This window comes from Capricornis sumatraensis, chromosome 12 (assembly GCF_032405125.1).
Source record: "Capricornis sumatraensis isolate serow.1 chromosome 12, serow.2, whole genome shotgun sequence".
Taxonomy (NCBI): Eukaryota; Metazoa; Chordata; class Mammalia; order Artiodactyla; family Bovidae; genus Capricornis; species Capricornis sumatraensis.
The window spans coordinates 30286006-30298508 of record NC_091080.1 but is presented as its reverse complement, the minus strand read 5'-3'; the positions used below and the strand labels follow the sequence as shown (position 1 = coordinate 30298508).

General features: G+C 39.7%; 1 protein-coding gene across 3 annotated transcripts in view; it reads right to left on the bottom strand.

Moving 5' to 3' along the window:
• The window catches only part of RNASEH2B (ribonuclease H2 subunit B), a 67505-nt gene that overhangs the window by 15214 nt on the left and 39788 nt on the right, over window positions 1–12503 (bottom strand). For all 3 annotated transcript variants that reach the window (XM_068984535.1, XM_068984533.1, XM_068984534.1), the window contains exons 6-8: window positions 5299–5363; window positions 3394–3499; window positions 617–698 (exon numbers count right to left, since the gene is read on the bottom strand). In XM_068984535.1, coding sequence (XP_068840636.1) covers window positions 617–698; window positions 3394–3499; window positions 5299–5363 — 253 coding nt within the window. The remainder of the gene's footprint in view (window positions 1–616; window positions 699–3393; window positions 3500–5298; window positions 5364–12503) is intronic.

Below are 12503 nucleotides of genomic sequence, written 5' to 3'. Positions count from 1 at the left end.
TATAATAATAAAATAACAAAAATGGTACACAATCTTTAAATGTAACTTTCAAAAATATTTTACTCTGCCATCTACTCTTTGCATCCCATCAACCAAATTAGTTAAGTCTGGCTGGGGATAAAATTTTAACACAATTTATCCTCTAACATTTTAACAACCCTTAATTCTAATTGTAATACTCAGGGGTTCTTGAAACCCGTATCCATTAAATTAATTTGTTCCAATCAAAAAACTGTCCATTAAAAATCGCCTCCAAACCATAGAGTCTGCGACGCAACTCAAGAATAACCTCTTATCAGAAAAAGTGACATGACAAGCCATACTTGCTTGTGCGCTCAGACGTGTCTGATTCTTTGAGATCCCATGGACTGTAGCCCGCCAGGCTCCTCTGTCCATGGGATTCTCCAGGCGAGAACACTGCACTGGGCTGCTATTTCCTCCTCCAGGGGATCTTCCCAGGCACGGAACCCACGTCTCCTGTGGCTCCTGCACTGGCAGGCAGATTCTTTACCACTTGAGTCATCTGGGAAACCTTATATAAGCCATAATGAAACCCTATCTCTAGGCAACCAAGCACAATTATGCTTAATTACAACTAATGATGGACCATACTTACTTTAAATATTTAGATAAGTCATCACTTAATTGTTTAGGGATGTAATCAGATATCAGACCATGGGCATAACAAACATAATCCTCTGAAAGAAACAGAATGGAGAAAAAAATTTAGTAATAATTATGGTTGCTTCACAGTCAAACTGACTGGAGTTCAAATTCTGGCACTATCTAGGTTTGGAGAGTCACTTAAGCTTCTTTTGTGTGTGTGTGAAATGGGGATGCTCATATCTATCTGTCAGAGTGGTGGGGGGATATGAGGTATGAGATATCATATACAATGACACTGAAGATATGATGAGATAATAAAGTGTAATACAATAGAGGCCCACTAAATAACAGATACAAATTCAGGGTTCTTCTCTTAGTTGAGGCCCTTGAATACAAATAAAGTTGAAACATCAGATGTAACAATATGAAACAGCCATCTTTTCTAGGTTGGTTTCAATATAAAATAAATCTAATTACTGAACAGTAATGAGTATGCTCATTTAAGAGAAATAATATATAATGTGTCTCTATTAAGCACTTGCTGAATGTTACATATAACCCCAAACTAATGGGGTGAAGTTGCTCAGTCATGTCCATCTTTTTGTAACTACATGGACTGTAGCCTACCAGGCTCCTCTGTCAGTGGGATTTTCCAGGCAACAGTAATGGAGTGGGTTGCCATTGCCTTCTCCAGGGGATCTTCCCAACCCAGGGACTGAACTCAGGTTTCCCACACTGCAGGAAGACGCTTTACCGTCTGAGCCACCAGGGAATCCCAAACTAGTAAAACGCCTTAAAAATGTAAAAAACAAAACTCAGCAGAGTGTATAATCATGACGTCTACAGCATCTGGATTTTCAGTGTTAAAATGAAGCTCTGGTATCAATTAAATACAGTTACAAAAGAGAAAATCTGTTTTAAAGCCCTCTTCCTCAATTCAGTATTTTTTTTTGTAGAATACTAGGGGATAATCAAACTCAATAGATGGGATAATCACAAGGGGATATAAACTACCAAAAGCATTATCCCAGGCTTGCTGCTGGGATATTCATTTCCATCTTTTTTCCCTTTTCTACATTTGACATCAGGATAACAATCTGCCTCAGTATTATCAACAGTTAGAAAGGGACTGCTGCCTGGATGACCTGATCTCAAAGTGTTTAGTAAGAGACTTTCACTGCCAACATTCAGAACTGAAAGTTATCACTGGACCCTTCTTTTTTAAAAAAATTAATTTTTTTATTGAAGGATAATTGCTTTACAGACTTTTGCTGTTTTCCATCAAACCTGAACATGAACCAGCCATAGGTATACATATATCCCCTTCTTGTTGAACCTCCCTCCGATCTCCCGCCCCACCCCACCCCTCTAGATTGATACAGGGCCCCTGTTTGAGTTTCCTGAGTCATACAGCAAATAAGAAAGCCAACATATCTGTTTGCTTCCTCTGGCACATATCAAGCTAAAGGTCTAAAAAAGGCAAGAATGTAAAGAGTATAAAGCTTACTTTATGGCTAGAACACTAAATGGCAATACAGCAAAGCCCAGACCCTTAGATTTAGATACTGGTTTGGTAAAAACACCAGACTCAGAGTAGACGACCTGGTCTGCTAGCTAGGATGGGTGACCCTGAGTAAGTGATCTATTTCTCGGAGAACACAGGTTTTCATTTTTAAGATGAGAACATCTGTCTAAATAACCACTAACATCTCTTCTCCTGCTTTACTGAAAATCCATGGTTTTATCCACCCATCCATCATCCATGATCTATCCATCTATCTGGCCAGCCAGCCATTTGACTCAGTCTCCCTCTCCTTCCGTTAGAGCCTATCAGAGACACTGACAGCTAGTTAACTCAGATGGCAAGGGCAGTGCCCCACTCCCAGAATGGCAGGAGCCAGCCACCATCTGGGTGTGCAAGGCACTGTGAGGTGGGTTTCTGCATTAAAGCCTGCCTGCATCATAGCCAATCACCAACAGGCTGCTTGGTACTTGTTTTTTAAATGACGAAACTCAGATGTTTTGGAGTCGTATATTTAGAACAGGGGAACACTGAATTAAGAGTTTAAAGTCAGGATAGTTACTGTCCTACCATTTCAGAAAGTAAATTGTATCAGATAGCTGTTGTTATTCAACTACACATATAAAGGTAAGAGGACACTACAATGAGAAAGGCAAAAGAATGTGTCTTAAAGAATTAATTGTCCAGTGAATAAATTTTCATCAAAATCAAAATATTGAGACCTGCAGTAGGACTTACGCTTCTGGAGAGTAAGATGCAAACAGATACAGCTCTGGAAATCCTCGCCCCCAATAACAGTGCAACAAAAAGGTTACGAGTGTGGGCTTAAGTGCCAGGCGAGCTCCATCAGTAGTTCAGCTCTGCCATTTACTAGCTGTGTGACTCTGCACACCGCCTCGAAACTCGCTGTAAAGTGAAACTTGGAGGGGGGCTCAGATGAGCAAGTATGTGCATGCTGGCAACTTAGTAAATGGCATGGCACACAACACACCCTCAATAAATGATAGCAAGGGTTGTTATTACTATTAGTGCAAGATATAGATTTTGTGAATGAATGACTTAAGTATCAATTAGTGATAGAAGTGATCTATAGCAGAAGTACTACTTGGTTTTGAAATAAAATGCACACCTGCCATGAGATCTAAGTGAACACATCGGCAAGAATGTGAAGTTTCTGAGACATTAAGGTTTTTAAATCCTAAGATGGGCATTTACACATTGGCGACTCACTCCAGACAAAACAAAACAAAAAATGATTCACTTACCGTCCTTGTCACTGGAAACCTGGCCACCAGCGAAAAATGAAGCAGACTGTACCCGGGCACTGACATTTACCTTACTGGTTTTTAATGCTGCCATAGTCTGATTAACCTACGAAATAACCAAAGGGGGAATATCAGGATATTTTCAACTAACTTTAGACACCCTGACTTTCCAGACTTTCTAAACCCATGATTTCAATCCATTTAAGGTCCAGGAAGAAGTAGTCCAGATCTAGATATATCTTCAAAAGATAAGAGATGGCTTCATATTTGGAGATAGGTGAGGGGTGGTGACTACACTGCAGGCTGAGCTCAGTACGGGGACTGCCTAAGGCCTACACCGTGCGAGAGCACTGATTCTGGAGGCAGGCTGCTTGGGTTTGCTCTGTGACCACAGACTGCTTACTGAACCTCTCTGTGCCTCCACCTGTGAAAGGGAAAGAAAGATAGCGCCGATCTCACAGGACTGCTGTGAGGACTAAATGAGTTAATGGATGTTAGGCCCTTAGGACAGAAGATGGCACAACACTTGTATTTTATGACTTTCTAAGGAGAATAAATAATATAAATTTCTCACTTTAGGAAGTTTATAAATTTAAGAAAGGAATTTAAGAAAGGAAACACAATAAATATAAACTTCACTTCTCTATTTCATGTCATTATCATTTGCTAAGAGCAAAAGCTAAATGCCCAGTTTCTGCTCAGCACTTCTCATGCTTCATCTATACAGAATCCCACAAATGCAAAGACTACTGATGATGCAAATGAAGAGTGAAACACATGCACTTTTTAAACCTTTTCCCTACTTCGCACAAAGGAGCCTGATTAATACCGCAAGGTTCCTTTCCTGTTCCCAGACTCCCAATGTGCCCATTAACACGACGTGACAAAAATCGTTTTCATGTACAAGACAGAAGAGAGTCTTCGGAATCACTGCTAGAACTGATATCCACAAAACTTGCAAAACCTTTGTCATCCACAGATCTAGTCTGCTGAGATTCTTTATCACTGCGAAAGTAAGCGATATCCTTAGACCAGGGGCTTTTTTGTTTCTTCACTGTATGCACAGTAAGAAATACTCAGCAACCAAATAGGCCAAAACATATATAAATATGTTACAGAGTCATACTTAACACTTGCCCTTATCTTGCGCTTTTTTAAAAACAATATAAGGATATATATTTGATTATATGCAACAATCTCAGTTTTTTCTTTTGCAAATTCTTTTCCATTATGGTTTTTCAAAGGATATTGAATATAGTTTCCTGTGCTATACAGTGGGACCTCACTGTTTACCCATTCTATATATACCACTTTGCATCTGGTAATCCCAAACTCTCAATCCAACTTTCCTTTTAATTCATCCTAGTCTATCCTAGCCCATTCTATTCCATTCCATTCCAAGAGAAATACTGGTTGTGATCCACTAAATTGATTGGAAAAACACTGCAAGGGATCTTATATTGAGTAGGGCTTGCCTGGAATAAGACCCGTCTTCAGCATCTAGACGCTAAACCCGAACCCCGTCTGCCTGCTCCCCTGCAGGTCGTGTGTGAGCAATGTCACCTTTGAGATGGCTGCAGGACTGACAGAGAGTACACGTGGCCCTGCTATTACCTGGCTTGGAAGACTCAAGTCTATACCAGCAACTAGCAAGGACTTCTTTATTCAGTGGTGAGCATCACGGGGAAATGGGAGCAAGCACATCAAGCTAAGTCCAGAGCTACCTGAGTTAGGAAAAGTGGAAAGTCAGATTCTTCTTGCACTTGGGAGATTTTTGTATAGCTTCTCTCTTGTAGGTGGACTTTCAAGATGGTTTTTGGGGTCAGGCTTACTACCTTCTCTCTAAACATTTTTAAAAAGGAACATTAAACTCTTTCTGCCACAAGGCACTGAGAGGTACTGTACCTTTTTTTCTAGCCATTTTAATGTCTTCTCTTTGCTGTACTTGTAATACTTCTTCTTGTCTACTTCTGCATTAAATTAAAAGAAAAAAAAGACAGTGCAGTAGGTTAAGCAAAAAATAAACTCAAAAGGCTATTTCATATACAAGATAACAGTTTAAAAATTTCAAGGAATTCCCTGGTGGTCCAGTGATGAGGACTCCGTGCTTTCATTGTGAGGGCCCTGGTTCAATCCCCGGTTGGGGAAGTTAAGATTCCACAAGTTGCAAGGTGCAGCCAAAAAATAAGTAACACTTTATATTCTTAAAAAACTCAATTAATAACCCTGAGAGCATTCTTCAGACACTGGAAAAAAAAAAAATTCCTAAACAGAACTGGGACACCTCAGGTTCTCACTCACATTAAATGAGTGAGAATTAAAGAAAATTATCAAATTATACAAATAGTTCTCATCACAAGGAGAAACTTTTTTCTCTTCATTGTATCTATATGAGATGGTGGATGTTAACTAAATCTACTGTGATAGTCATTTCAAAATATATGTAAATCAAACTATCATTCTGTACAATATAAACCTACACAGTGACGTATGTCAATTATTTCTTAATAAAACTGAAAACAACTGTACCGATAAATCTGGAGGAAAGGTAACTTTTTAACTGAATATAATTAACATACAATACTGTATTGGTTTCAGGTATAGTGATTTGATATTTACACATACTCTGAAATGGTCACCACAGTAAATCTAGTTATTGTCTGAAAAGGTCATTTTAAAAACTCAGCAACTTAACACACTAAGCCATCTTCATTTTTCTGAATAATTTCAAGATCACCCCAATGTTTTCAATGAAAGATTTCTTTTCTAAAATAAAAATGGAAATCCCAAGAAAACGGAAGCTAAATGCAGGTGCCTAAGAAGTTCATTGCATACATTCAGGAAAAGAATTGTGTTAACTACTTAGAACTGTTCTGGTGGGACTGGTGGAGAAAGAAGAAAAGATTTATCTTTTAATGTATTACCAATATAGCCATAGCTATTTCAGGGGAATTTCGATTTATGATAGGTTCAATTTGGCCCTTTATGGGGATAAAAGTTTCATCTCCTATAAATTATACTTCCTCTTCTCACAATCCAGCTAGCTTTATGTAATCTAACGGCTTAATGTCACGTATAGCATATATATGGTATATGACATTAAGCCGTTATTTCCTCGGTAACACCTCGTTCACGGGGTTTCTTGCTTTCTGTGCCATCAGCAAGGGCAGCTCTTCCCTCCCGCCTCCACACAGGAGTTAGCTTCAGGACCACTGGGATTCCTAAGGCCAGATGCAAGCTCGCCTTTTTCTTTCCTCTGTAATGACGCTTTCACTTTCCTCCGTAATCATGGTGGGAAACGGAAACTGCTTACGCAGGGGTGGTTTTCTGCAGACGGTTAAACTGCTGGAGTTTCAGTGAGACGGTGTGTACGGGGAGGGGCTGGCCTCAGCCAGCTCTTGCTGTGTCCTCCCCATCTCAGCCTGTGGTGGTCAACACTGCGGGCACTAACTAGGAGGCGGACAGAGTCAGGGCTGGCCCTCTGCACCCATGTCCGCAGGACGTGCTACTGGAATAATGAAAAGGAGGGGCTGCAAATGGCCTGCTGGGGAACCAAGGCAGGTGAGGCTAGACTCAGCCTCCCTGGAGCTGATGCAGTATTTCTTTACAAAAGGAGGGCCTCTTCTAAGCGCACACGGCCACCACTCAGAACACGTGTGCTGCTGACTCTCAGACCTTCCGACCGTTGCCTGAGACAATCTCCCTAGAGGCTCCCATCCAAGAATCCCACCTTGACTCTGCCGCTCGCTCGTCTCTTTCCTCTGCCTCCAAATTTCGTGAAAGGATGATCTACAACCTGCCACAGCTTTCCTTCCTCTTGCTCACTGTCTGAGCCCCTTGCAGCCCCCTTCCCTCTAGAAATGCTGGTTCAGAAGAGGAGACCAGGCTCTGAGCGGTACTGCTGGGGCTCCTATACCCCCAGTCACCGATCAAATGAGGGGATGCACAACATCTGGCACACGGCAAGTCCTTCATGTTATTTAAGAAAAAATGAAATAGCTCATTAGTGATAATAACATCACATCTTCAAGCCTGCGCTAAGTTCTTCACACGTTTTCTCACTGAATGCTCAGAATGAATCTCAGGTGGAAACTACTATTTGTCTCCACCTTTAAAAACTAGGTTTGAGTGAATTTAAAATAAATTGTCCAAAGTCACTGAATTGGTAAACAGGAGCACTGGATTCCTTCTCAACCTGGATGGTGAATGAGAAGCCATGGATTTGGTGTTCATTGTGACCTTATGGACTGCAGACTGTCAGGCTCCTCTGTCCATGGGATTCTCCAGGCAAGAATACTGGAGTGGGTTGCCATGCCCTCCTCCAGGGGATCTTCCCAACCTGGGGATCAAACCCATGTCTCTCACATCTCCTGCACTGGCAGGTAGGTTCTTTGCCACTAGAGTCACCTGGGAAGCCAGGATATCATTTTATCAGTGTGTTAAGAGGTCTTTATACACTTGGGATACACACACACATATATACACACATACACTATCAGATTTTTGTTATGTAACTATTTTCTTTCAACTGTAGTTTGTCTTTTTTTTTTCTTAATGGTATCTTTCAGAAAAGAGAAGATATTAATTTTACTGAAATGTAATCTACAATTTTTTTAATGGTTAGTGGCTTTTGTGTGCTATGAAATCTTTGCCTGTCCTCAAGGTCACAAAGGTTTTCTTCTATGGCTTTTTCTAGAAATTCAGTAGTTTTCATTTTTTGCATTTAAGTTATTAATCCATTTCAAGTTAATTTTTGTGTATGATTCTGAGGTAAGAGTCAATGTTGTTTTTCACATGGATATCCAATTTTTCCAGGTCATATGTTGAAAAGATTATCTTTTCTCCCATTGAATTGTCTTGACACCACTGAAAAAAACAACTGGCTACATAAATGTTGGTCCATTTCTATTCTGTTTGGTTCCATGTAACTATCTCTTTATCCTTGTACCAATGCCATACTTTCTTGTCTGTTGTAGTTTTACAGTAAGTCTTGAAATCAGGTTGTATAAGTTTTCCAACTTGTTCTTCTTTTTCAAAATTGTTTTGACTACTACAGATTCTCTGCACAGTTTTATAAATTCTAGAATCAGCTTATCAATTTTTACAAAAAAAAAAAAAAAAAACCACAAAAAAACCCACAACAACCCTGAGAGGCATTGCATTAAATCTAGAGATGACTTTGGAGAAGATGGTCATCTTAACAATACTGAGTCTTCCAACTCATGAACATGGTATATCTCTCTATTTATTTAATTCTTTAATTTTTCTTTGCAATGTTTTACACTGTTCAGTGTACTGGTCTTGCATATATTATGCTACCTTTATCCCTACAACCTCATGATTTTTTAATATTACAAATGGCATGCTTTTATTCCACTGTCCAATTGTTCACTGCTAATATACAGAAACAGAATTGATTTCTGTATATTGACCTTATATCCTGGGAACTTGTTTATTGGTTCTAGTGATTTTTTTTTTTTTGGTAAATTCTTTTGAGCTTTTTATATACATGACCCTTATTGCTGATGCAAAAAGACAATTCACTACTACTTTCTAAGCTATATACCTTTAATTTTGTTCTTATCAAAACTGATAGGACGTCCACCACGTTGGTGAGTAGACAGGAGAGGACTGACATCCTTATCTTGTCCCAATCTTGGGGAAAAAGTGCGTTCAGTCTTTCACAGTGAAGTATGATATTAGCTTAGGTTTATCATGGATGTCCTTTAAAAGAATGAGGAGGTTCCTTTCTATCTCTAATCTGCTGAGAATTTATATAATGACTGAATTTTGTTAAGGGTTTTTTCTACATCTATTGAGATGATCATACAGTTTTTCTTTTGTTATGCATAAATATGGTGAATCATACTGATTGATTTTCTAATGTTCAACCAACTCTGCACTCCTATGATAAACCTCACTTGGTTTTAACATACTGTCCTTTTTACACAGTTAATTTGCTATATTTTTAAAGTATTTTTCAGTCTATGATCATAAAGAATACTAAATTATAGTTTTCTTTTAGCCACTCTGATTTCATAAAATTAGTTGGGAAATATGCCTTTCTCATTTAATTTCTAAAATAATCTAGGTATCATTATTTCTTTTGAGTATTATTTTTTCCTTCAAGTATCGTAGAATTCACTTAATGAAGCCAGGTGGGGCTAGAGTTTTTTTTTTTCCTAAGTTTTTAAACTGCAAATTTATTTTGAATTAAACATTCCCTGGACAAGATGATCATTAAGAAATATCCAACCTGAATACCCCAGAATGCTATACAAGGACGAAGTACATAAACTACCACTTAATTTTAAAATTTACCTATTTTGATAAGCAAAGTGGTTTAAAATATTCATGAAGGCCACAGATTATCCACGATTATGAAAATTACCACAGCATGTTCTGTCAGTTCAGTTCAGTCCTTCAGTCACGTCTGACTCTTTGGGACCCCGTGGACTGAAGCACGCCAGGCCTCCCTGTCCATCACCAACTCCCGGAGTTTATTCAAACTCATGTCCATCAAGTTAGTGATGCCATCCAACCATCTCATCCTCTGTCATCCCCTTCTCCTCCTGCCTTCAATCTTTCCCAGCATCAAGGTCTTTTTCAATGAGTCAGTTCTTTGCATCAGGTGACCAAAGTATTGGAGCTTCAGCTTCAGCATCAGTCCCTTCAATGAGTATTCAGGACTGATTCCCTTTAGGATGGACTGGTGTATCTCCTTGCAGTCCAAGGGACTCTCAAGAGTCTTCTTCAACACCACAGTTCAAAAGCATCAATTCTTTGGCACTCAGCTTTCTTTACAGTCCAACACTCACATCCATACATGACTTCTGGAAAAACCATAGCTTTGACTAGACAGACACTTGTTGGCAAAGTAATGTCTCTGCTTTTTAATATGCTCTCTAGGTTGATCACAGCTTTCCTTCCAAGGAGCAAGGGTCTTTTAATTTCATGGCTGCAGTCACCATCTGCAGTGATTTTGGAGCCCAAGAAAATAAAGTCTGTCACTGTTTCCACTGTTTTCCCCATCTATTTGCCATGAAGTGATTGCACTGGATGCCATGATCTTAGTTTTCTGAGACACTTTTTCACTCTCCTCTGTCACGTTCATCAAGAGGCTCTTTAGTTCTTCTTCAAGAATGGTGTCATCAGCATATCTGAGGTTATGGATATTTCTCCCAGCAATCTTGATTCCATCTTGTACTTTATCCAGCCAGGCATTTCGCATGATGTACTCTGTATATAAGTTAAATAAGCAGGGTGACAATATGCAGCCTTGATGTACTCCTTTCCCGATTTTGAACCAGTCTGTGGTCCAGTTCTAACTGTTGCTTCTTGACCTGCATACAGATTTCTCAGGAGGCAGGTCAAGTGGTCTGGTATTCCCAACTCTTTCAGAATTTTCCACAGTTTATTCTGATCCACACAGTCAAAGGCTTTGGTGTAGTCAATAAAGCAGATGTATTTCTGGAACTCTCTTGCTTTTTCGATGATTCAACAGATGTTGGCAATTTGATCTCTGGTTCCGCTGCCCTTTCTAAAACCAGCTTGAACATCTGGAAGTTCACGGTTCACATACTGTTGAAGCTTGGCTTGGAGAATTTTGAGCATTACTTTGCTGGCACGTGAGATGAATGCAATTGTGCAGTAGTTTGAGCATTCTTTGGCATTGCCTTTCTTTGGGATTGGAATGAAAACTGACCTTTCCCAGTCCTGTGGCCACTGCTGAGTTTCCCATATTTGCTGGCATATTGAGTGCAGCACTTTCATAGCATCATCTTTTAGGATTTGAAATAGCTCAGTTGGAATTCCATCACCTCCACTAGCTTTGTTCGTAGTGATGTTTCCTAAGGCTCACTTGACCTTGCATTCCAAGATGTCTGGCTCTAGGTGAGTGATCACACCATCATGGTTATCTAGGTCATGAACATCTTTTTTGTATAGTTCTTCTGTGTATTCTTGCCACCTCTTCTTATTATCTTCTCCTTCTATTCTATTGTATCCTAAACTTAATATTTGCAAGAGTTTGTGAGTTAGATAACACGTACATATGCTGGAAAGGTTTCTTTCCCTAATATGTCCGGTGCCTGTAAAACTGGTCTTGAACATCTGGAAAGACTGGGTTTACGAAATAAAGATGGAATAAAAAGGAGTCCACAATCAAATAACATGTTCAGCAATTGGGTAATCGGTTCTCAAACTTGAATTTCCCTGATGTATTGTTGAACAAACTGCCTGGAGCACATTTTCACATCTACTTTCTGAATGTTTTCCACAACTGAGAAACTCATATGGTCTCTTTTTTTTTCCTCTTGCCTTCTGGGAATAGAAACTTGGCAACGGTGCTTGGGTTATTTTAATCAGGTAAGTTTTCCTGGCTCTTCCTGTTAATCCTATCTGACAATGCAGAGCAGCCTTTGCTTGCAATATGAAACAGAGCATTACACTCAAGACGAAGTTCATAACCCGTTATTAGTCCTTTCCCCTGTCAACTCTCCACTGAATGGGAGCTTTTTTGGCAAGAAACATGTTGAGCCCCAGAGCTAGCAGAGACACATCATTTCCTTCACTAATAAAGTGAACAGCACTAACTAAAGCCACCACCATCACCATTCAGGATACAAGCAACTGGGGCTGGGTTTATCCAGTGGGGAGAAGGCAAGGGGTGAAGGTTCTCATAAACCTAGCAGGCTTAAGTGTTAGTTGCTCAGTTCATGTCTGACTTTTTGCATCTCATGACTGTTGCTCACCATGCTCTTCTGTTGGCAGAATTCTCCAGGCAAGAATACTGGAGTAGACTATTCCCTCCTCCAGGGGATCTTCCCAACTCAGGGACTGAACTCAGGTTTCCTGCATTTTAGGCAGATTCTTTACTGTCTGAGCCACCAGGCAAGTTGGACACAACCGGGACACTAACACCTTCATTTTCAGACATTTTTATTATTGTCTGATTATCCTCATTCTCCTACTCAAACTACTTGACTATATATTAATCAATGGACCATCAAACAAGTGTGTACTGGTTATTTACTATATGTGAGCGTGCATGCTCAGTTGCTCAGTTGTGTCAGACTCTTTGTCATCCCATGGACTGTAGCCTGCCAAGC